Here is a 24471-nt window from a genome sequence, read left to right as displayed (position 1 = left end):
ATACTGCCTCGTTCGAGGAGGGACAAAGGCATCGAGGGTGGGTTGTGGCCGTGGGCGCGGCCTGGAGTTTCCTGTCACGGTTGGGCTGGACATGCAACTGGCTTCTCTCTTGATTCGTCAGGCTGGGCAAAAATCCAGATTTGCTGAATTTTGGCGGCATTTTACATTAAAAAAAAAAGACTCGGAATTATGCTTTGTCGCTGTGACAGGCCTAGAGCCTGCAAACGACAGGATTGACAGTCGACTAATTTTCAAAGCGAGCTGAGTTTGGGCTCCTCTCTCTCGTGGGTGGGTTCTATTTCTCCCGTTTGACAGGCTTTGGCATCTTAGCAGGTGTTTTTGACAGGCAGCCATCCGCTTCGCCAGTCGAAACTCCCGCTCGCTTGGCCACGCCATCCACACACCGCTCTGGTACCGTTGCTTTCCTGTCTTTTCCGCCTCTCATCTCCGTCTGTATCTCTTCCCACTTGTGCCTCGTTTTTTGATTTTTTTCTTGATTAATGTTTTTTTTGCCCCGCTGCTGTCTGCTGTCTGCTCTCAGACTCCGCCGAGGCCTGTCTCGTCATCCTCTTTTTTCGCCTCATTTGACACTGATCCGGAGCCCAGGTGTCGAAACTCAGCTCAGCTCGGTTGCTCAGCTCTTAGTTGGCTTCGCTTGGCTTGGCTGCCTGTCATCCCGGCCGCCGCCTTCTTTTATGTTCCTCTCCTTGTCTCTGTCCATCATCACCATCTCACTTTCATTCTCCGCTGCTTCCCTCCTTGGCTCACCGCTAATTCGGTCCCATCCATCCGCAAACACTCCCTCGCCCTCTCTTCCTTGGTTTCAAGTCGCCTCGTTCTCTACCTCGACCCTCCCACCAGACTAGACTTGCATCTTGGTCGACCTTCATCACCATCCATCCGCACCTCGTCATCTTTCCTTGATTCTGACCCTGTCCGGCATAACGTAGCATCAACGGATACAGTCGCCTACAAGTGTCAGCCTTCCTCTGCACCGCCACCCTACCCGCATCGCTCGCTTGGGCTCCAATCGCTGCCACCGCTTTTACCGTAGAAGTGGCATTGGCATCAAGACTGGTGCTCCTTCCTTCGTACCTTCTCCCTTCTGTCGGTGGCTCGATTCACCTACCGTCTTCGCCTTCGACTGGACCCACTCTCGTTCCAGACCCAGCATTTGTCTGACCACACAGCCGATCCATCTTATCAACTAGTCGGCTTCCTCCTGCGGCGACGTGCTCCACCGACAGCATCGTCTTTTGGCATATTCTGCTCCCCTTCGTCGCCCCGGCATCGCCGGTCACAACATGGTCAGCTCTTTCTCCTCTAGGCCCATCAGTAGCGTTCGCGGTCTTCAGCCACCTTCCCCCCATCTTTCAGGCGCCAACAACACTCCTGATTCGAGAAGCAACTCTAGCTTGGTCGACTCTTCGCCTCGCATTCGCTCCTCCAGCGAGCGTTCCGGCCTCGCTTCGTCTTCCGAAGCCCGTCACAGCTCTCCACCCACCGCTGCCTCCACCCGCTCATCCGAACACTCGTTTGATCGTGTCTCCGCTTCGAGCTTGGGCAAACGGTCGATCACCACCTCGGCCACCTTGCCCATCTCGTACGACGTCGACCCTCTTCCGTCCATCAAGACGCTCGACTTGCCCAAAGGAGAGCACCTCTCCGCCCATCCTGCTTGGACGCCGCGTCAAACCGCCACGATGAACCCAGCCGAGAAAGCGGATCTCACCGCTCGCCGTGCTTCCTCACCACCAGCATCAGCACCGGTGCCACCCTCGCTGCGCCGGCCGACCTCTCCCGCTGGTAGGATCTCCAATCACTCCGCAGAGTATGACTTGCACTCAGATCGCGGAAGCCCACGTTTGGCTGCTCGTCGACCCGGTCCTCCCCTACCTGCCGCATCGACTGGCGCTCCTGCCGCCCCACCTACGTATGCTCGCGAATACGGCAGCAGCCCAAGGGCAGCATATCCGGAGGCTCCGTACCGTGATCCTCGCGAGCTCTCACCACCAACTGGCTCTTCTGGTCTCAAACGCAAGCTCAGCATTCCTTCCGAGATGGGCTCTCGACGTGCCATGCCAGAACGCATCGACAGAGGCAGAGATCCATGGGCACTCGGCCCGGCAGAGTACGCCTCTCGTTCCGCCAACTACGCCGCCACCACCGCCGAACAAGACTACTACCGCGGCGGCAGAGGTCGAGGCGACACTCCAGAGCGCAAGTACCCCAGCCCATACTCGCGAGATCCAGCTTACGCCGGCCGATACCCGGATCCTCGTATGGACGATCCCCGCTATTCGCCGCGTCACGCCTATCCCACGTCGCCATCATCATCGCGAACTGCCTACCGTGCTGCTCCCCACGACCCTACCGTCCCTCCTTATCCGCGCAGGTCAGATCGATACAGCCCGGTACCTTCGTCTCGCTCGCCCTCGTACGCTCATCGCTCAGCACATCCGTCTTCGCAAGCTCCACCACCGCCGCACGATCCCTACGCTCGAGCTGCTCCTCACTCTTCTTACTTGAGACGACCGTCGCCTCCGCCGTACGCTGCCGATTCACGTCCGGTGCTCCCGCCTCTGTCGTCTCGCAACCCAGCTTCCCGATATCCATCAGCAGCGCCGGCACCAGCAGCTACTTCTCGCGGATCTCGCTACACGCCACCCTCGGAAGCTGTGCCTCATCCTGACAGGCTCAGCCCATCTCCTGAGCCGCACGCCTACTCCGAGCCTTTCTATCCGGATCGACGCCTCTTCTTTGCCCGCGAACGCATCCAGGACCCAGAGATGGACGAGTACTACCACGGTCCTGCTGGTTCGGCTGGTGCGCCAGTAGGCAAGCCACGCTATCCTGACCCGTACTACGACCCGTACGGATCTCCACATGCAGGTGCCTATCCTCCGCCAGGTGCTCACGGGAAGCCGACGAATGGAATGGCTGGACCCGGACCCGTGGCGCCGTATGCGAGACCACCTCACGATCCTCGTATGCCCTATCCTGGGCCGTACGGTCACGGCGACTACATGCCTCACGATCCTCGTGACATGCATCCGCATGCTGGCATGCCTCGCATGGCTCGACCTGCCGGGGTCATGCCAGTCCCCGCCGCTCACGTTCCTCCTGGACCCTCAGCAGGCATCGCGCCTCCCCCGCGTCGCCGTGGGAAGCTGCCCAAACCCGTCACCGATCTGCTGAAAACGTGGCTGCTCGAACACGCGAGCCATCCCTACCCCACGGAAGATGAGAAGCGCTCGCTGTGCAGCATGACCGGTCTCACGCTCTCGCAGGTGTCCAACTGGTTTATCAATGCGCGACGTAGGATCTTGCTGCCGACGGGTGCAAACGGAAGCCCGGGTGGAACCACCGCGGCGCAGGTCAAAGCCGCCTTCAGGGACGACAGTGTCAGTCCTGAGCCGTAATATCTCGATCTCACTCCAAACAGTGCCGTTCCCACTGAGTTCCGCCGTCTACCTACTTTCTGTATTCTCCTGTATACCACACATATCGGCCCGCTCTAATCACACCGCAGACGTCAGTCTGATCACACAGACCATGCTACGCTGCTATTCCACTCTCCGATGACGCGTGATGTGGGTGGTCTTCCTTGAGCGTCGTTGATCCGTGGGCTCGAGCGCGAGCCTGAGAAAAGTGGCGTGGATCTGAGCCCTGACCATCGCCAAGTTGACGCTCCGCCCGCATCGAGCTTGACCTTCTCAATGCCTCTGAAGTTCACAATCGCCTTCTCACGACGCACTCCCGGCAGATGCTTCCTTGAATGTATGGTTCTATTCGCTGACAACTTGGGCCGGAGTGGGGACCTCGTCTACCTGCTGGCGGGTGCTCGAGGGCCAAAATTAATCGCAAACGGATTGACGACGTCCTTTCGCCTGGGCAAGTTCTTTGTCACCGTGACCGGGGGTGGGGCAGGTTTTTGGGCTTGTGCTGGAGCTGCTGGCGGTGCGGCTGCTGGTTGCCTAGGTGCGGGGGTGGGTGCGGCTCTCGGCGGGGCCGTTGGTGCTTGTTTCGGTGGTCCCGCTGGTGCTGGCGCGGATCGTGTCACCGGTGGTCCAGCCGGCATAGCCGTGATCTTTGCCGGCGGATGATGCATCGGAACGGGCATGCTCATCGGTCCCGTCGGCGCCATGATCCCACCCGGTGTGCCATATCCACCCAACCCCCCACCCGCCCCTTGCAAATGTCGATTCTTGATCCCCCACAAATCGGCGATTTCAAACTCCAAATGTCGCTTCGCCTCGCGGATCCGTCCGACATCCTCAAACATACCCGTCACCTCGGCGTGCAGCAACCGCTTGAACTCGTCAGCGTGCTGTTGGACATTTTGACGGAGCATATCGCGCGATGCCGCTGCGACCGCTTCGACGAGCTTGCTGTTCTGTTCCGAGGCGGTTTTCAGGAGGTCCGAGGTGAGTTGACGCATGGCCGCGTCGGCAGCGGCGGCGGCGCGAAGCTCGTTTTCCTTTTGAGCGTTGATGGCCACTACGAGGGATTCGATGGCGGTTTTGGGGTCTAGGTCTTTGGCTTTCGCTTCCTCCGCTGCTTTGTCCGCCGCGAGCCGGGTGTAGAGTAGGTCGACGAGTTCCGTTTTGTCCTTGGCATCGAGCGTGGCGGGTGAAGAGGCCTTTTTGGATGCTTCCTCTTTGGTGACGAGCAGGTGCTTGAGGATCTCTTCTACTGCGGTGGCGAGCGCGGCTGTGCTAGGACCAACGTCGGCAGCATCTTTGCTTTCGACAGCATCCCCTTCTTTGGCATCGGCAGCGTCCGGCTTGGCTTTCTCCTTGGCAGCAACGCGCGCGGGGACGGGAGTGGCCATCTTTGTCACCCCATCGTCCTCCTCCTCTTTCGCCTCGGTGGGTAACTCCTCGTCATCTTTCTCGTCCGCAGCATCCTTGCTCTCCACATGCTTGGTCAGCTCAATGATCGCCTGCGTACCATACCCCTTCTCAGCAGCCTCCTTGACCACCTCCCCCACCTTCTCCTTATCCTCCTTATCCGCGGCATCCTTCAGCTGCGCCAACACGGGCTCCGGCAACGGCAGCTGGGAGTCATTGCCCGTATCACCCGTCGCCTCTTCCGGCAACGGACTCTCCGCCAACCCCGCTTCGCGTCGTGTGGACTTGAACTTGTCCCACTCGCTCAGCGCGTGACGGATCATCAACGCCCCTCCTGCCGCAGCGGCCACTTTGGCCGCACGAGACTTGAGCGTTGGTTCCCTCTCGACAGGGGAGGCAGGTCGATACCAATCGTTCTCCTTTGTCTCCCGCTCGGAAGAGTTGAAGTATCGCGTACCCGCGGGCTTACGTCGCACCGCCTTGTTTCCTAGCGTCACCAGCTCCTTTTCCTTTTTCCCCTTCTTCCCCTCGTCGCCAGCCTCGGCGGGTGCATCACCCAGTTCGATCGGTGTGACAGGTGTAGTGGCAGCAGGCAAAGTTCGACCTTCCTTGAGCGCCCGCAGCTCGTCGGCCAATTGCGTGACCCCGCTCGCTAGAGTTTTCCACTCGTGACTGCGATCGACCACATCGCGCTCCAGCCACGCATTGAGCTCGTTGAGGTAGCGCGAGATCTCGGTTTGTTGCTGGGCCTGGGTTAGACGCGCCTGTTCGGTCTGGTGCAGCGCTTGAAGGATCGTTGCTAGCTCGGTGTTGGTAGTTTGATCCACTGCAGGCATTGCTACCAGTCCGGCCCCGGAGGTGCCGGGGACAGTGGGCGCAGGGGCGATGTCCGAGGGTGCGAAGCGTACGCTCGGTGTCGGCGGGACGGGCTTGTCCAGGTTGACATTCATATCCTCCGCAGTGACCGAGCAGGTTGACTCGAGCCCCTCAACTTTGGGCGTGTACCATCCCCCCTCTGCACCACTGGCGGCCGCACGCCGACGCCGAATCTCAGCTTCCATATCCAACGTCCCGTAGCTGGGCTCGACCATGAGCGGTCGTGGTGCCGCAGCAGACGTGGGGTCGGCGAGCATGCGGAAGTTTTGAGCGGGTGCGCGGCTGTCGAGCGTTGCGCGGGAGGCTGGGCGGTCGAGAAGGGATCGTGCGTCGCGTTCCGAGTTGGGCGGTGGTGACGGGACGCCTTTCGAAGAGGTCCAGCTGCGAGGTGGGAGACGACTGAGTGCCGAGGTGGCGTCGAGGTCGCTCGTGCCCGGAAGCGATGCTGACAATCGTCGACGTGTGTCGCCCGCGTTCATCGCAGTCGAGGATTGCCCAGGGGCAGAGACGCCGCGTACCATATCCGACCCCACCCCATCCTCCACCTGCATCCGGCGCAGCACCCTAGCCAGCACATCCTCAACATCCGTCTCGTCGCCAAGCGAAACACTCGCCTCGCTCCTCACCCTCCCATGCGCCGGCGGCGCAGAGACCAAATCCAACACGCGCCCCAACCTCTCCTGCATCTTGGCCAGCTCGGACCCGCCATCGCCCGCCACCAGACTCCTCGGAATCGAGCTCTTCCTCTGCAAACTCTCGACCGCCTCTTGAAAACCCTTGATCTGCTCTTCCAGCTCTCGCTCCTTGGACGCTCTCGCACGCTGTTGGTCTTCCAGTAGCGAGAGTAGCGCGTTGACCTCCCTCGAGCTGATGCTAGCGTCGCTCACCTCGCTCCTCGTGCGCACGTTCAGTTGTGTGTACTGCGTCTGCGAAAGCGTCTCTTCCACCACGGTACCCAGTCGATCGCCCATCACGGCGTCACGGAGCATCTGCGCAGGTGTGCGTTCGTCCGAAGAGATGCTGCCGAGTTCGGACCGCGCCGGTCGCTGACTGGCCGAATCGCTCGGGTGAAGATCCGACTCCTTGTCGAGAGAGGACCAGTGGAAGTGCGCTTCGGTGACAGGACTGCGTGGGCCAAACTCGTCAAGGGTGGGCGTGGAGCGCGCGGATGCGTAGCCGGCTAGCTCGGGAGAGGACGGGATGGAGGAGGTGGTGGTTTTGGCCGTGTGCGAGGAGGAGACGGCCGAGCTGGATGCGTGCGAGGCTGGAGTCGATTTTGCGGCTGTGGTTGGGTGGACGATGGTCTGTTTGGAGGTGGGATCGTGGATGGGGTCGGTGAGTGGGTCGAGTGGAGGGCGCTGCCAGGTGCGCGCTTTCGGTCGGGGACTACTTGTTGACGTGGCAGGTGGTGTCGATGATGCCGCGGCTGCAGTTGACGATGCGACGGCAAGGGTAGGCGTCGGCAGCGCTCGAGCGACCCTCGATGCTGCTGCAGGTGCTGCAGAGACCTCCTTTGGCGGGACCGGTGGCGCGACGTTTGCAGCTGCGATCGTCATTGCCACTCCGAAGCTCGGCTGGACGTTGTCCGTCATAGCAGACGACAGCTCGCTCTTCCACACCGATCCGATCCTCTCAATCGCCTCCTCGTTGCTTCCCGACCTCGCGCTTACCTGATCATGCCCAGCATCCACCATGATCGATCCTCCATCACTCTCCACCCTCCCCGCCCCTGCACCTACGACATCCCACACCGCCGCAACCCACACCACTCTCTCCCTCGCCGAGTCGGCAGCCAACCTCTCCACGCCATCATCAAAGATCATCTGAAACGGCGTGATCCCATCCAACCCCTGGCTTCTCGCAGCGGTCGCTCCGACATCCTCCGCACTACTCGGATGATCCGGACTCGGCACGCTGTGCACCTCCCTACACGCCCTCAGATCCAGCACTACGTTCTCCCGCCCCCCGCCAACGGGGATCCAGCTCATCGCAACAGCCGAGGGCAGCAGCACAGCTTTGACCCGCAACCACCGCGGATGGGCGTCGTGGACGTTGAAGTAGTACAGCACGCCAGAGCGGAGTGGTGGTGTGCCGGGTGGGGTGTGCGTCATGGAGATCGCTGTGGTCGTGGTCAGTGGGAGGTTGCCGGTCTCGACGAGATGGCGGTACGAGGCAACGGTGCCGGTGGTGGCGATGCTGGCGGTGCTCTGCGCCGCATCGGACTGTGCGCTGTTGCGTCGCTGGGTGAGGAGGGTGGGGCCAAGAGTGGCGGATGAGACGGGTGTCTCCAATGACGTAGAGGTAGGCTTGCCGGTGAGGAAGCCCAGCACGCTGTTGCGGAAAGACGGTTTTCGAGCTGGACTGCCTGAGACGACGCCTTTGCCAAGGACATCACCGGGCGCACGCTTCGTCGGAGTGGCTATCGGGCTGCTGACGCTCGGCGCCTTGGTCGACTGCTGCTGCGAATGCTGAGAATTGGAGCCGTGGGAGCGGAAGCGGCCGCTCGCACTGCGCGTCGCTGAAATGACGCTTCCTGGCGCTGCGTTCTCGTCTGACCCGTCATCAGCATTCGCTGGAACGTTAGCATCGTCGTCGAGAATGACCATACCTGCAGGTCTCACTCTGACTCCGCCCGCATCGTCACGCTGAGCGCGAAGCTTACCGCTCACAGGCGACTCGTCCGCCAACCCAACATTCGACCTGGCCACGGACACACCGAGCGGCGTCTGCCGTCGGAGAGGCGGATCAACGTCAACGACCCCCCTCTTGAGCTTGCTCTTGGGCGTCACGTTGCGTGCGAGCTCGGACGACGGCGAAGCGGTAGCCGAGCTGCTCTCGAACATGGCGATGAGATCTTTGGCCTTGGTCGGTGACGAGGAAGCAAACTTTTCGGGGCTGGATGGTCTCGAGGGCGTGTTCGAGCGCTGTTGCAGCTCTCTGGCTACTGCTGCGACGGACGAGGTGCTGCCGAATATCGCCGAGGTGGGACGCGATTGCGAGGTTGGTGGGATGGCGGCTTTGCGAGCGGCGGCGAGGGAGCTGCTGTTCGATCCGACAAACGAGAGCGGGCGGCTGATCACGGCTGATGTAGGATGTTGTGCAGCTGTGTTCTTTAGCGCTGCATCTGTGCCTTCGGCCTCGGCAACGTTCTCCTTCTGCAAACTCCCTTGCGAGGCGCCAAAGCCTCCAGACCCAGAAGAGACGCTCGTCGCTTCCGTAAAGTTGGTCTGCTGGCGATGCATGTTCGGCTTGACTGGTTGCAACGCTTCCAACCGCCTCTCTCCTTTCATCTCGATGGGCGTGACCACAGGCTCGACAGCGTAATGTCCGCTAATGGGCCACTTGGGCGCTTGCTCCGATGCTGAGGACCACGGCATGGGCGAGGGAAGATCTTGCGTGCTCGAAGGCGTGTCGGGTGCGTTACCCGGCTTGCTCCACAGACTCGTGGCATTGACGGAGGTGCTGAGAAGGCTGCTGTCGATGGGTGAGAGTTGGTTTGCGCGTCGCGGGAATGCGGTCGATGCGGAAGTGGTCGGTGGGGACTGCAGCCGGATTTCGGTGGTGGGGACGGCGACGCGTGAGATCTTTTGAGAATGCGCTTGCGCATGGTGGTGATGGTAGGTGGACGATGATGTTGCGCCAGTGCGTAGAGTCTCTACGTCCTTGGCGCCAGCAGTATTGAGGTAAGCAGACGCCTTCTCTTGCAGTGCCGACCGAGTTGAGTGGAGCCTTGGCCGCAATGTCGAATCCTTTGGCGCGTCAGAGTCGAGAAGCTCGCGCTGACGGATAGCCTCTCTGACCCCAGCTGCTGGTGAAGATCTGCCCGAAGCTGACGAGCGCAGATCCTGACTGTACTCGGACCAGGAGCGCTGATGTTCTGTCGCAGCAGCAAAAGAGCGGGGTCTGGTTAAGGTGCCAGGCGTAACGGTCTGGTAGGGTACACTGCTGGCGCCTGTCATCGAGTCGAGCATGTCGAGCACCGCCTGTTCGCCCGGCGCCAATTGGTTGTTCGACCGATCGTGGGCGATGGAGGCATCAATGTCGTCGTCTTCCTCGCTTCTGTTCTGCTGTGCGGAGAATGGATTGCGCATCTGTGAAAGCGCTTTAAGACCAGCAGAGGCCGACGGGGCGGGCACAGCTGAGTAGGCGGCCCTTGGCGCTTCGTCGAGATTGCGGACGACCAGTGCAGAGCGAGTTACTGTATCCTCCCCTTCATGTGACCTGTGTGCAATAGACGTTAATGGACCAGACACGTCCATGAGCAAGGCACCGTTGTTGAGATGCCGCGTGACAGAGTTGCGATGCAGATCTGGTGTCGACCGAGAAGCTGAGCTGAGATGAGACGAGTAGATGCTGGCAGAGCGGCCGGTGTTGGACATTTTGCGCTGCAGACCCGAGTCAATGGTGTAGACTGGTCGAGATGATGATGCTGCATCGCCGCGCTGCAGGACGAGGGTGCTGACGGGAGCCGGGGTTGACATGGTGGCGTCCGACTCGGCGCGCGTACGAGCCTGCGCTCTGGTCTCGAGCTGCTCTGTGCTTGGACCAGCTTGATTGAGAAGGTTGTTGACCCACTTGCGCGGGCTACTGATCTTCGGAGGAGAAGCATTGGGTGATGCGTCGATGAAGCTGTTGGAGCTGGTGCGGCGTCGTGGTCGAGGAAACTTCTTGAATGCGGAGGTAAGATCGGTGTTCGAGGAGGACTTGGTGATCAAGTTGTTGAGACGGCCTGGAATGTCGAGAGAGGTGCGACTTGAGCTTTTCGTCATTGGCAGGACGAGGTTGGATGTGGACGGGCTGCGACCATATTGCGAGTTGCCGTATGGAAGTTCTTGGAGGTAAGAGGATGATGAGATGCCTCCGCCCATGTAGGGTGGGGCTGGCCGTGCCGGGTCAAGATTGCTGGAGGCATCGCGCTTGGAGTCAAGCTGATCTTTGACCAGCTTCCAACGCTTCATTGCGAGCTGATGTTATATGAGGAGCTTGGTGAGTGGTAGTTGGCCAGAAGGCAGTGCGAACAACGTCTCGACGATGCGGAGTGCAGAGAAGCAAGAAGTCTAGATTGTCGGAAGCGGCATTGCAGATGCGAGAGTCGAGGTCGAGGATGGGTGGTGGAGATGCTTGAGGAAGGCTTGGCGGATGATGTTGGTAGGGGAAGAGGAGCTCAAAAAGTCGACATGGCTCATTGAGCAACGGATCGGGAAGGGCAAAGGCTTGTGGGGGACGGCAAATTCATGCATCAATTTGCATAACAGACGGCCTTGCAGCAACACTCTGATTCGCCTTTGCACGCTCCATCTATCTCTGTATGGCTCTGATGGCTTCATTGTGACCACCGGCATCTCTCTCTTTAGTGACGCTTGCCGAACCAAGAAAAGTTCCTTCGCTTAGAATGGAAGACTCATTGCAGTCCGCTGCGCACAAACTCGTGCCCTGCTCCACAGGATCACGCTTTGGCCTGAAGTTACGGGATGATATCTCGTTCATTAGTCTGTTGGCCACCCCTGCTGGACGTCGCAAGCATCATTCCGGTCCAATGCCATCATCGGATCAAGTGATGGGAAGAAGGTCTCGACTTGAGCGAATAAACATACTTTTTCCCGAATCAGGTGTTGGTCTTCTCAGCAGTCGCGCGTGTCCCGACTCAGTCATGTGCCGTGTTTACCTTTCCAAATTCTCACTGCGGCCCTTCAAACTCGAAATTCACACTCGTCTTCGAGCAAGTGAATCATTCCTGCCGACCCTCAAGAGCCTGTCTGCAACCGCATTTTCGCTCGCCAACGCCAGAAGAATTCTCTCAAAGAGTACATAAACCAATGCTGGCCTCGCAACTTCTGTTCGTTCCACACCACACTCCCTCCTTCCTGTCTCAAGGTACTTCAAAATTGCCTTTTACCATTTTGAACCATAATTCAGGAAGGGCTATATGGGAGTTGATCTTTCAATTTTTCTCCCCTTCGTCAATATCCAGCTGCGTTTTGGGCTTTCGTAGCATCGACCTTGGGGCACGGCTGGCCTGGAACCATGCACACGCACGTTCATCAGATCACGTAGGAGAGGGCTAAGTATTCAGTCTCGAAGACTTCGATTGCAGCCTCTCTGGATTTGATGCAACTGCGCGACGTGGGACAGGCTTGGCGGTCAAGGTTGGGCTACGGTAGTTCGGACGACTGGTCGAGGAAGGTTTGGACCGGCGGTGCTGAGCATCGTCCTGCCAGCCTTCCTCGTGTTTCACCTGTTCCGCCATTTGCATGCAATGCCATCCCTTCTCAAGATCTCTCAACCCGTTTGTGCTTCTCAATTGATTTCTTGTCACTGTCTTCAGCTGTCGTCGAACGAATTCGTCAATGCAGCAGTTTGAACAGACTCGGATGATGCTGAAAACCTTCCCAATGATGCTACAAGTACAAATATGCGATGACAATCCAGACCAGCTCACTTGCGACGACGTCCCTGAGCAGCACCCTTGCCATTCGCCCCGACCTTGGGCCCGCGCTCCTTGGCCTTGGGCTCGGCCTGAGGCTTGCCCTTTCGGCTCTTGTTCTTGACGTTGGCGTGCGTATAGTAGTTCTCGGCCTTGCGCTTGCTCGTCGTCATCCTCTCGCCCTTCTTTGACTTCTTACGGGGGTCCTCCTCGTCGTCCTCATCAGCAGCAGCGGCGCGTTTGCCGGGCGAAGACTTGGCAGTGGTATCCGCCTCCTCCTCGTCGTCGTCTGCCACAGCTTCGGCGTCCGACTCGCCTTGGAAGACGTCGTCCCAGTTGAGGTCTTCGAGCGCATCGCCCTCGTCATCTTCGTCGTCATCCTCGTCGTCATCGTCTTCGGCGGCATCGTCGCTGTCGAAACTGGCGTCTTCGTCGACAGCCACCTCGGGCACCGGCTCGTCCTCGTCGCGCTCCATCACATAGTCCTCCGGTCGACCGGCCTCGATGTCTTCGCGCGTAAACTTGGTCGCCACCGCAATCTGCTTGAGCGGCTGCTCGACACCCTTGACCTTCTTCCTCTTGAGCAACTTGTCCGTCGCCGCCTCCACCTCCGCATCCGCCTCGACAACCTCTTCGACTGTGGCCTTGGCCTTGCCCTTGTCCTCCGGCATGGCCGGAGCGACAAAGAACGGGATCTTGCCCCTGATCCAGTCGTTGAGCACCATCTTGGCCACCGTCTCCAGATCCGGCTCGCCACCCTTGAGCAGCTTACCCATGCGCTTGGCGATCTGCCCCAGGAAGTCCTCCGAGTTGCTCCACTTCTCCAGACTGTACGTGCGCCTGATGTATTCGGGCTTGACGCGCGATAGCAACGCCGGAATGTGCTCGGCAGGCGTCTCGAGGTTCTCCACCCTCACAACGCCCTTCAGCACCGTACCCGTCTCGGAATCGTGCGCCGACACAGGCACGATACCAGGACAGTCGATGAGGTAGATCCGACGCATGAGCGAGATGTACTGCCACACCTTGGTCTCGCCTGGGATCGGCGCCACATTGCACACCTTCTTCTTCTTGAGCGTGTTGATGATCGACGACTTGCCCGTGTTGGGGTAGCCGACGAAGCCGACGCTGATCTGCTTCTTGTCCGAGTGAAGAACGCTGAATTGACGAAGAAGCTGGATGAGCGAACCTTTGCCGAACGAGTTGTTGATGTTGGCGTGGAAGGCGATCGTCGGATAGTCTTTCGAGAGGAGCTTGACCCATCGAGCCTAGAACAGCAGCAAAGCCATCGTAAAAACAAGGGTCAGCAATGACGCTCTGCAATCCATAACAAGATGAGCGAGAGCGGGAGAAATGTTGGTTCCATGACTACGAGCACGGCGTAGAAGAAATTGGAGCGCCGTAAGCTCAACTCATATAGGAACCCCGACGTCGACGCTCCAGGCCCTCCCGGTCTGCCCGGCCTTTATCGGCGGAAGAAGGTCTGGGAGTGGGCATGTCCCGAACGCCTCTCGACCCGGAAGTCGAGAGGGGAGACATAGCTATGAGGGGGAGATCGTATCGACGCCGTTCTTCTTCCACATTCGTAACAGTTTTTGCGCCACTGACGTCGCTTCTCCGAAGAGGGGGCGACGGCACAGTACTTGACATGATTGTGGGGTGTTCGTCTTGAGGCGAAAAGAAATAGGGAGAAGAAGAGACAGGAGAGTGAGATGGAAACTTACAGTGACCCAGGTGGGGACAAGATCGACCTTGTTGAGGAGGAAGACGAGGTGCTTGTGTGGCTTCTCGTCGCGAATGTGCTTTTCGACGCTGCGGCATCGAGTGCCCATGGGATCACGCGCGTCGAGAACGTGGATGATGACGTCGGACGAGTCGATGACCTTGTAGAGCTCACCCCAGATACGTCTGGATTGACCTTTGCTGTAGATGGGCTCGGATCGACCGCGGGTGACGGGGATCTCGTAGAGCTCGTCTGCATCGGCGGTAAATCCGTTGGCGGATCGCTCAGCGCTGGAGCCGACCTCGTAGTCAGAGGGAACGAGGCCGACACCGGCGGCTTTGGCTTCGAGAGCAGCTTGCTTCACGTCGGCAGCCTCACCAGCCTGCGCACTGCTCATGGCGAGCTCTTCGAACGAGCTCATGCCGCCATCGAGACGAGGACGCTTTCGCTGCGCGCCGGGACCAAAGGTATCTGAGTAGGGCTCGAGGGTGGTGAGAGAAGGAGCCTTGCCCTTGCCAGGGTCTTGGATGAGCGACATGGGCAGCTTGTTCCTGCGCAAAAGCACCGAGTACGGGTCGTTAACACGCGAGCCGAGCGAGGTTCGGAAGTGGTCGAGCGCATCCTGGGAGATGACGCGGGTGTTGCCGAACCATCGCTTGTCAGGCTGGACACGGCCAGGCTTTGCTTCGCTGCTCTGGAACTCGGCGGCCTGGATGATCTTTCCGTTCTTGTCGCGGATGGCCTTGGAGGCGATGCCGTCCTTGGCGAGAAGCTTGACGACCTTGGCCTTCTTGGCATCGCGGTAGAAGTTCTCACCCTTGACACGCTTGATGCCGGTGGACTTTGTGTTGTTTTTGGAGGGGCCTCCTTTGACGACGGCCATCTTGTTTGTGCTCGATGAGGGGCTTGACTGCTATGCTTGTGGGTATATGTATTGCTGTGCTGGATAGATCAATTGCAAGTCGGGGCGCGGACAGATCTGAAGTACGGATGGGTGTTGACGACGGCCTCGGATGACGATCGTATGTAAGAAACTCGACCTTGCTGAACTGAGTCTTCGCTCCGAGTGAGCTGAGTGCGTTTGCGATCAGATGCTGTCACCGACGATGGCAGAATGGCTCGCAGATGAGCAATGGGTGACCAGAGGGTGAGGAGAAGGTAGAGGAGAAGAAGGGCAAAGCTGGAAGCAAATTTGAGCTGAGCCTCAACCGCAAAAATTTCGGTTTTCTTCTTGCTTTGCACGCCTCGCAAAAGGGAAATTTTTGAACCCTTTTCGCTCACTTTTTTTTTTGGTGACACTCCACTCTCTCACTCGGCCGTCTAGCAAAGGCGCAGCGCAGGTGGCACGCGGCCCGCAATTAGAGCTCCGTTTGGACCCTGAACTGCCCCGCTCTTGATGGCATCTCGCTATCAACTGCGATCTGCTCGACACCATTCAGCGCGTCTGTCTTAGCTCAGGCAAGAGAGAGCTCATCTGAAAGCGAGATGCAGGCCGAATCGAGCACAGGCACTCTGCCAGGTCTCTCGACGCAGACCAAGCTGGACAAGCCCTGTCGATACTATCTTCGGTCAGGTCGATGCAGGAGGGGAGCCAAGTGTCTCTTTTCTCATGACGAGACCCGGCGTCCGGTTCAGCCTGTAGATGCGGCGCCCTCAGCGACGGATGCAGGACCCAGCAGCTCTCGTCTGTCCGCACAGGCTTCAGCATTTGAACCGGATTCCTCGTCTCGCTCCACATTGTCGGCAAGCGCCACTGACTTTCTGCCTACCGCGCAGAATGACTCCGATGACGACGATGCCTGGCAAGATATCCCTTCCGAGCCCTCTGCAAAGGCACCTCGACCTCGATCAAACCTGAAAGGCGTCCCCGCATCCGTCACCTCAAACACCCTCCCGTGCTCCATCTGCATGGAGCTCCCCACCGTCTACGCCCAACACCCCAACTGCGACCACCACTTCTGCCCACCCTGTCTCAATCGGTGGCGGCGTCAGCACACCCAGGCCAAGAACAAGGACTGTCCCGTCTGCCGCACCGCTTCCCGGTTCACCTTCGTCACGCCCCAACCCTTCACCGGCGCCGCGCGCACACTTGCGCTCGCCCGTTTTAGGGAGCGAGCCGCACAAACACCCTGCAAGAACTTCGAAAAGAGTTTGGCATCGCGGAAGGGAAAGGAGCCGTTCTGCATGTTTGGCGACGAATGCATGTATAAGCACGAGGTCAAGGGGAAGGAGTTCAAGTTCGGGAGCGGGAGGGTGAGGATCAATAGGGGCGCAAAGGGGAGAAAAAGAGTCGCGAGGACAACGACGGGGTCCAGGAGGAGCATTGGTGCCGAGTTCTTCGCGAGGATCAGGGACATGGATGAGAGGGTGAGGATCTTCAGGTCCAGTCGGTCGCTGACAAGTGGCATGGGGAGCCAGCTGACTCTCCTGCGAGGATGACACTTCTCACTTTCGATTCGCAGCCAGCAATACGATTTCAGTCGCTCCTTCGATGCAAACCTCATGAGATTGTTGGTGCGTATGCATACGAAAGCTGGCCACAGTACCTCTGCTAGGCAATCAGCAGCTCGATGTTCCTCTTGATCCACCAAGCTCCAATCCTGACGGGATCCCGCAAGAACGCCGCATACGTCTCCTTGCCATCCTTGAACTTGCTCCCTGCCTTTCCACTCGCGCTGTACACCGTCGACCCGACGAGGCTTTCCGAGAACGGATCCGCCCGGTCCACCGACTGAGCCCAGCTCCTGACGTGTTTCGGATCGATCGGTTTCTGCGCTGCGATCTGCTCCTCCGTAAACAGCGTTCCGTGCAGTCCGTACGGCACACGTTGGGGTAGCTTGACGCGGCACACGACGTCTCGCATGTTCTTCGCATCGATGATCCACAGCTCGCTCGTTGCGCCCGGAAGCACGTCGCCCGTGGAGGGATGCAGTCCTGTCGCCTCGTCAAACACGTAGCATACGAGCCAGCCGTCGTCTTCCTCGCAAGAGCCTGTGCGTCGCGGTACAAACGTCGTTTCTTGCGCATACCAGCCTCGGGGCATCTCGAAGATCTTGATCGCATCATCCGGCGTAGCGGTACCATCGCGTTGCGCAGAGAGCACCTCCTCGACAGTCCGAGTATCCACGCTGTCCCCCGCACGCAATCGACCTTGACCCCACATCGCCTTACCCTTGCGGATGAGAGAAGCCGCGTCGATCTTGACCAGCGCATCGATCTTCGCGGCCTTGCCGAGCCCGGCATCGAACGTCCCGTCGCGCATCGACGTGCCGTAGACGTAGCGCGCCTGCTGCATCGAGTACTCCTCGTTGATCGTCGGGAACTCGAACGGCACATCGGAGAGCGCGAATTCGTGGCTTACCATGTTGGTGTCAGAACGCTCCAGGTCGAAACGCCAGTAGTAGAGCTGACACTTTTCAGGACAATTCGGTGGCGGTAGGACGTGCGATGGCGGAAGCAAGTTTCCGGCAGAATAGACGAGCGTAGCGCTGTTGAGTCGGCAACCGAGCATGTTGATGCCCGTAGTGCCGGCCTCCTCCGCACCGAGCTTGCCTTCGTCGTTCCAGCTGTTCGCAGTGTGATACACGCAGCACGCCTCGGGACTCTCGAACCAGCGCACCTCCTCCGGTGCGTATCGCGGCAGAACTCCGAACCGACACGCCTGGGTTGGGTCGTAGTGCAGAATCGGCTTGCCACGAACGAGATTCATCATGTCGAGCGAGAGCGGCACGTCGATGATGACCGTGTGCGTCGAGGTGGCGCCAAAGTCGTGCATCATCTTGGGCTGTTTGAGCCCACGCACCGCTTTGCCCTTGATCGTTCTCGCGTCAGTTCCTTGGAGAGATTGCTGCGATCGACTAGGTGGGATGACGCTGATGCGCAGGTAGGGCGGCTCGAAGCACATGTGGTAAAGAAGAAGCTCCTGAGTCTTGGGGTCGACTTTCGGGTGGGCGGTGGTGAATTCGCGCAGCATGCTGATGATGGGCGGTCCACCGCCGAATCCTTTCTTGTCGCTTTTGCTAGTGATCGCCTTTCCGCTCTTCTCATCGAATGCCTGATCCTCGTCATCGTCCTCGCCCGTGTACCAGCCCGCCGTCTCGAGACCAGGTAGCATGACCCGCATCGGCGGTCCACTCTCGCAGCCCGCCATCGCCTTGCCGTCATGCCAGAAGACACTGGTGTTGGCCACGCTAATGCGCTTCAGCTTCTGGTCGCTGCCGAGACCGAGACCGGGCAACCAGGTGAGCATGGAGAGGATGAAGGTGCGGATGATCTCGCACATGAGCCAGAAGATGGACGTGTGTGGGTTGACGAGCGTCGCGATGCTCGGCACGAAGGGTAGCCGTGAGTGCTCTGGTGTCGAGAGCAGCAGATCGGTGAGGATGAACCGGTTGAGGAAGCATGGTTGGATATCGCCTTCGGGTGTGCGTCGGAAGAGGACGCCGGCTAGCATGCCGTCTGCATCGAACCAGTGCGCATCGCGGTCCAGCTCCGAGTTGGCTAGCGGGTTGCCTCCATTGCGAACGTATTGGCTGCCCGCAAACTCTTTCGGTATTGTGCCTTCAAAGAGACAGTCTGTGAGTGGGATCTCGGTGGTGACGGGTGCAAAGTTGCCCGAGAGGTATGGGTGGACGTATTCCTTTTTGGACGTTCTTCGTCGGGCGAGGACTGGCCGCCGAGGGATATGTGACGGTCGTGAAGGCCCAGCTTCCGCTGTCTTTTCGTCGCCCAGCAGCAAGGGTGTTCGTGAAGACGATGGCGGGCACGCAGAAATTTCCGTCAGAGGCGGAGGTGATGGTATCGGGATAGTCGGCGCATAGTGCTGATGTGAATGTGTCCTCTTCATTGAGGCAGAGCGTCGTTTGCTGTCCTGTGCGTCGTTCATCTTGGATGGAGGCTGCTAGGCGTAGCGATGAGGCCTGTCGACGAGAGCACAATCAAGACACCACGTTGGAGATGGAAGAGAAAGGGTCGTGATGGGTATCAGAGAGTCATGAGGTGGAAGGAAGGAAAGGTAGATTGTTGCAACAGATGGAAGAGGCTGATGACCGGTAGCTTGAAATGTCAAGAACGCTTAAAGATCGGAGAGCGAAAGGCAGAACTCGATCAGCGCAACAGCTGCGACATGGTCAGCAACAGCAGCGGCGGTGAAAAGGTGACTGCAAGGCGAGAGGGTCCAACTGCGCACCCTCGGAAGGGTTGCACCGACGGCAAGTGTTCTGACTGTTCCGGGAGAGCATGCTTTCTCACCGAAGAAGTGCGATCTGCTGCGCCAGAAAAGTGACGGCAGCTCTCTGCCAAAAATGACGTTTTGCAGGCTGCAGCGCGCTCGATGCTGACAGATTCTAAGCGAGATGAGAGGCACTTCGTCGCGTGGACAGGCTGGAAGGCTGCGACGATCTTGGGCCCGAAATCGAGGGTTCTGTGCCGTAGAAAATGCAGGGTCGAATGCAAGCCTCTGCAGAACAAAGCAATTCTCCGATCCTCTCGTCCCCCTCGACTTTGAGGCTAAAGCGCATGCTCAAGCTCGCCTCCTGAGCCTTATATGGCAGGGATGTGCTTGATCTATGCTTGCTTGCTCTGTATCATCGTTAACACAGTGGGGCTTTACACCTTCCAAACCAGGCTTCACTGCACATCGAGCTGGAAAAGTCTCACCAAAAACGCTGCTGCTGTCATGACGTCAGCTCTGCATTTTGCGCGTCTGCAGCGAAAACGAAGGATCAAACATTTTAGAAAAATTGATGCTGATGCTGGCCAACCGCTTCTGCCTGAGCGGCCCGCTTTCGCTTCCAACGACGAACAGCATCGTCAAAGAATGCTTTCTGTTCCATCGGAGTCATAGCATTGACCGCTGCTGCCAGCTCCTCCTCGGTCACGTTCTGAAGCTCGGCTATTTCGTGCAAGCTGGGCGTACGGGTGGGTGCGGTGTCGTTACCTACAGCACGACAGAGGCCTTGTTCTGCATCCACCATTAACTGCGTCTCTTCTTGCGTGGCTGCGTCATTCGTAGGAGGCACTCTTGATCGTGGTGGCGGCCAAACAGCTGCAGTCGCTTCTTGCTTGACAGTCGCTTTCTTTGAGCCACTGGATGAAGCTCTAGATGCGCCTGGCCGCTGTTCCGCTTTCCGACTGTCGGAAGTCACTCTGGATTGTACACTTCTTCGTCGCTGAGGAGACGCCTTGCTGAGCTGCGCCACGTCTCGATACAGTGCAGCCTCGGCAGCGCTGTCGCCTACCAGCGCTGCATGATCGTGACTGTAGGCAACCCCGATGCCTTCGAGTATACTACGAATGGGATCCGCGCCAGTGGCACTGGGAGTTTGCAAATTCGGGTCGACATTGGTCACATCATTCGTCTTGTCCGTCTGTTCGCTCTCAGCACGCTGAGTGAGAGCTGCTTCCACGCTTGCTTGGTCCTCGAGCGAGCCCGCCTTGAGATACTCCTCTAAGGCGAACGTGACCTCCGATATGTTGCATTCGTCGATGATCGACTTCATGGCAAGGCTGCTCTCGTGAAGCGTGAACAGGTTTTTGCATCCGAACAGCTCCCCGAGGCTGCCCTGATCGCCCGCTACGCCTTCGAAGTAGCGCCTCTCTTTTGTGGCGTTGTACCCGATCTCCATCTGTTGCTGCTTGTATAGTTGTCGACCATAGATGACTTCCTCGAGAGAGCCGGCTCCGATGAGACGATAGACGTAGACGTCTCGGGATTGGCCGAACCGATACGCTCGATCCATGGCTTGCAGATCATGGGAAGGGTTCCAATGCGGATCGAAGACGACGACGCGATTCGCCGCTGTCAAATTGAGACCGGTGCCGCCTGCCGTGGTCGAGATGAGAAAGACAAAGATGCTGCTGTCCTGATTGAATTGATTGACGAGCTGCTGCCTTCGCGGCTGCGGCGTGGTCCCGTCGAGCCTGAGAAAGCTGTGACCTTCGCGCGCCAGGAAGAACTCGACGAACTGCAGCAGTCGCAGATTGGTCGAAAACAATAGAACCTTGTCTCCATCGGCATGCCACTGCTCCAGTAGACCGGCGAGCACCTTCCACTTGCCGCAGAATTCGGGATTCATGCCGTTGGCAGCGTTGCAGCGCTTGCCTTGCCAGTTGTCCGGGAACATGAGCTGGACGTACGACAGCTGTCGCTCGTACCTCTCGACTCGATCCGGCTCTTTCGAGCTTGCATCTTCTGGGTCCGGAAAGACCAGCGCGACGTGATTCGAGCATTTCTGAAGCAGGTAGATGTACTTGAGCATGTTTTTGCTCCAGGATTCTCCCTTCGAGTCACGTTTGAAGCAGCAGTTCTGGCGTCGGTAGGCGAGGCCTGTGTCCGGATCGAGTCGTCCACAGTCGCAGGGATCGGCGTGTCGTTTCATGAGGTCGACCTCTTCCTCGGATAGGATGCGCTTGTAAACGTCCAGCTGCGTGGGAGTGAGCGGGCAGAAGACGATCTTGTCGAATTTGCTTGGCAGCTGATCAGCGATCAGAGCTTTGGTGCGGCGAAGAAAGAAGATGGGCAGCACATTCTTGACGAGCTTCTCGGCTCGGGTCCTCGCATCGGCGATGCGTTCTGGATCCGCGCCGCGCCGCTGACCGTGCTTGAGCGGCTCCTCGATCTCGGTGATCCATTCCTTGACCGTCCCCAGGAGCCCAGGATTGGTCCAGTCGGCCAGCGTGTACAGCTCGCGGTATGTGTTTTGGATTGCCGTGCCAGTCAGCGCGAATCGCGCTTTGCACTTGAACGTTTGCATCGCCTTTGTCATCTGCGACATGGGGTTCTTGAGCTTGTGAGCCTCGTCGATGAGCACGCAGGAGAGGTCGAGATCGCGCAACTGCTCGATTGACAGTGACGCCGTCTCGTGGCTGGTGATGAGGATATCGAGTCGGCCGCGACGGAACGATTCGAGTGCGTCCTTGGCGCGAGACCCGCTGAAAGCAGCATGCTCGAAATAGCCCCACGTATCGAGCTCAAGACGCCAGTTGTCGATGACGGAGCTCGGGCAGATGATGAGGCACGTGGGCCAAATGCCGTTGGCGCGATGGTACCCTGAGCCTTGCCTGTCGCTGCGCACGGCTTCAATTCGGCGGTCGGCATCCTCTTCTCTGCCCGTCTTGCCCATGATGGCCGAGAGGAATGCAATGACCTGTATGGTCTTTCCGAGACCCATATCGTCGCCGAGCAAGGCGCCACGTCCTTCGGCATAAGACTTGTACAAGAACCCGACGCCTTCGCGCTGGTAGGATCGAAGAAAGCGATTGATGCTTTGAGGTACCTCGATGCCCGGTGCGAGCGACAGAGGACCGATGGATCCGAGCTCGGGGGGAATGGGGAAGGGGGGCTTCTGGCCGTGAGCGTTGTCGGAGGACGCGGCAGAAGTTTCCACCGGAGTCGGTCTGTCGATGGACGACTTGGAAAGCTGTTTCGGCGCTCTAACGGCAAGAGATACTTCGTCCTCTTCGTCGCTTGTCTGACTGGCTCCAACAGTCAACGAAGAGCTCTCGACGTGGAGCAACGGCAACGACGCATGGCCATTGGTGTTGATGCTTAAGGCCTGTTCTGGCTCGTCGTCGCCGGTGTCCGAGTCGATACATCTTTGACTTCCAGGAGGCGACCTGAGCGTCGGTGATTCGGCGGAGATTTTGCGCAACATCCCGGGAGATGAAGAGCCCTCAGGCTTGTGCCTTGCGCGCGATAGTGGGAGGACCAATTCATCTTCTGATGAGGAGGACGACAGAGACGAAGACGGTCTAGGTGAGCGCTTCAATGTCGGGGCTGAATGGAAGCCGTCGTTGTCGGAGCTAGGCGCGGAGCGCGGCGCTGAGCCATAGTGATTGCCCTTTTGATGTGCGGAGGATGTCTCGATGAAGTCGTCGGCAGCCGTCAGACCGAGCAAGTCTCGGAGCGTCGTTGCAGTGTGAGCAGACGCAGTCACGTCGGGTTGGAGTCGTCGACGTTTGCGCTTCCCCGAACGAGCTTCGACCTCGCCACCGTCGATGCCAAAGTCGTCATCGCTACTGTCGAGTCCGAGGGGAGAGGAGGTCGGACTTCGGATCGAGACTCTTTTCCGCAGCATTGCGGGTGTGACGGCATGGTTAGAGGCAATGGGTTTGGGTCACAGCATTGCTCCGGATGCGTCGTGCGGCTTCTTGGTGTCAAGACGGCATTTGCGAGGTGGCAGACTTGAGCCTCGTTGGTATGGACTTGTTCGTGGTGAAGGCTCAGATCAATGCTCAGCAGTTGCTGAACAGTTGAAAAGTGATGGTGTCGAAATGGGCCTCAGAAACTCAGGGTCCAAAAATCGGCCAAGGAGAGACCTTGATTATGTCATCCTTATGTGAAAAAGATTGCATATGCTTGCCCTTCATCCTGGCTCGCTCGCAGTGGCCCAAAGTGCTACGATGACACAGCTCAAAAGCCCTGACATTGACGACTTGAGCGCGGCGCGAGGCAGCTGAGATGCTTATCTCGAGAGTGTCGTGATGGGTACGGGCCGGCGGGTGGTCATGCATTGCACTGCACGCCCTTACCTCACTCAGGAGAAAAGAAGAGGCTCAGGGAAGGCCACAAGCCACCAAAAGAACCTTCGTCCGAAGCTTTTTTTCAGACGGAGATCTGAGGCCACCAACCAGGCCTGCAGGGTCGCGCGTGGCTCGCGTCATGCTTTTGCATGACCAGCTCATTGTTCTCACCGGCAGCTACTGTATGGAAGCCATTAGCCTGGACCTGGGTCGCTTACGTTGCAGTGGGAGAGGCCAGGATTCGCTCGATGCTGCTCAATGCATGCCTAGGGCTCTCACACACACCCTTCGCACTGATTTGCAAGGCGCAGAATGAAACGACGCGCACGGAACTGCGTGGACCGCATGTCTCGCCTTGAGCCAATTTGACAGCCTCGACCTCGACCTCGTTTCGAAGTGAGCTGATCTGCGTTGCTGCTCACGACGAAACCCTGCGAAGGCTGGGTCGACCAAGCAATTTCTCGACTGCCAAGTCTCTTGTTCGGAAACTATTCGAATGTGCGCGGCTGCGATTCATAGAAAGCGGCAATACATTGCCTCGCGCAGCTGGTCAGCGCTTGCCACAGAGGTCTTGTTCTTGATCAGCCGCGCAGTCCACTGGAGTTCATAGGCACAGTGACCATCGAGTCTAGACATTGCCAGCTATCCGGAGCACAGAGAGAGAGTGTGTGTCAGCCACCGCGAGATCGACATCCGAACGATCAACGGACAGTCAATACTGTAAAAACAAGAATAAAAATACGTCGCGGCCAAGCTGCCCTGCCGTAACCTGCTCGAAATTTGACCGGTGACGGTTTCCGGAGCGACCCAACTCAGCGTTGCAAGGTCATGATGGACGTTCAGCCAAGATGGGCGTAGCGCAGCCGCAGTGGTCTGCCTATGCCATTGGTCGTTACCCCACTCGCGGCAGTGTGCTTCCGTGGAGACGCAGGAGCCTCACAACACGAGACTACGCCTGTACACGGATCGCTAGCGGTCGAGTCGCTACGCACTGGGATCGTCCGGTCGAGATCCCAGCTTTCAATGGTCAAAGGCGCGACCTGATGGCTGATAGCTTGTCCGGCAACACGCTG

At 58.6% G+C, this 24471-nt stretch overlaps 6 protein-coding genes across 6 annotated transcripts; 2 read left to right on the top strand and 4 right to left on the bottom strand.

The window, feature by feature from the left end:
- Positions 1–1304: 1304 nt before the first annotated feature.
- On the top strand, positions 1305–3422 carry PSEUBRA_004324 (Homeobox KN domain protein; the record flags this gene model as incomplete). Its single annotated transcript, XM_059465279.1, has 1 exon — positions 1305–3422. The coding sequence occupies one exon, from the start codon at positions 1305–1307 to the stop codon at positions 3420–3422; it is 2118 nt and encodes a 705-aa protein (XP_059320538.1).
- Positions 3423–3826: 404 nt separating this feature from the next.
- PSEUBRA_004323 (uncharacterized protein) lies at positions 3827–10687 on the bottom strand (the record flags this gene model as incomplete). The annotated part of the gene is made up of 1 exon (XM_059465278.1): positions 3827–10687. The coding sequence occupies one exon, from the start codon at positions 10685–10687 to the stop codon at positions 3827–3829; it is 6861 nt and encodes a 2286-aa protein (XP_059320537.1).
- Positions 10688–12164: 1477 nt separating this feature from the next.
- Positions 12165–14759, bottom strand: PSEUBRA_004322 (GTP binding domain protein; the record flags this gene model as incomplete). Its single annotated transcript, XM_016437861.1, has 2 exons — positions 12165–13421; positions 13878–14759. 2 exons carry the CDS (start codon positions 14757–14759, stop codon positions 12165–12167), a joined length of 2139 nt encoding a protein of 712 aa, XP_016291412.1.
- A 602-nt stretch (positions 14760–15361) lies between these two features.
- PSEUBRA_004321 (Zinc finger, CCCH-type) lies at positions 15362–16315 on the top strand (the record flags this gene model as incomplete). Its single annotated transcript, XM_059465277.1, has 1 exon — positions 15362–16315. The coding sequence occupies one exon, from the start codon at positions 15362–15364 to the stop codon at positions 16313–16315; it is 954 nt and encodes a 317-aa protein (XP_059321511.1).
- Positions 16316–16427: 112 nt separating this feature from the next.
- Positions 16428–18761, bottom strand: PSEUBRA_004320 (Carotenoid oxygenase; the record flags this gene model as incomplete). Its single annotated transcript, XM_016437866.2, has 1 exon — positions 16428–18761. One exon carries the CDS (start codon positions 18759–18761, stop codon positions 16428–16430), a length of 2334 nt encoding a protein of 777 aa, XP_016291411.2.
- An 847-nt stretch (positions 18762–19608) lies between these two features.
- On the bottom strand, positions 19609–22953 carry PSEUBRA_004319 (Helicase, C-terminal; the record flags this gene model as incomplete). Its single annotated transcript, XM_059465276.1, has 1 exon — positions 19609–22953. One exon carries the CDS (start codon positions 22951–22953, stop codon positions 19609–19611), a length of 3345 nt encoding a protein of 1114 aa, XP_059321510.1.
- Positions 22954–24471: the final 1518 nt, after the last annotated feature.

The sequence above is a fragment of the Kalmanozyma brasiliensis genome (assembly GCF_000497045.1).
Source record: "Kalmanozyma brasiliensis GHG001 unplaced genomic scaffold PSEUBRA_SCAF3, whole genome shotgun sequence".
In the NCBI taxonomy this organism is placed as follows: domain Eukaryota; kingdom Fungi; phylum Basidiomycota; class Ustilaginomycetes; order Ustilaginales; genus Kalmanozyma; species Kalmanozyma brasiliensis.
Note: the sequence above shows the minus strand (reverse complement) of the source record. Positions and strands in the feature narration are given on the sequence as shown.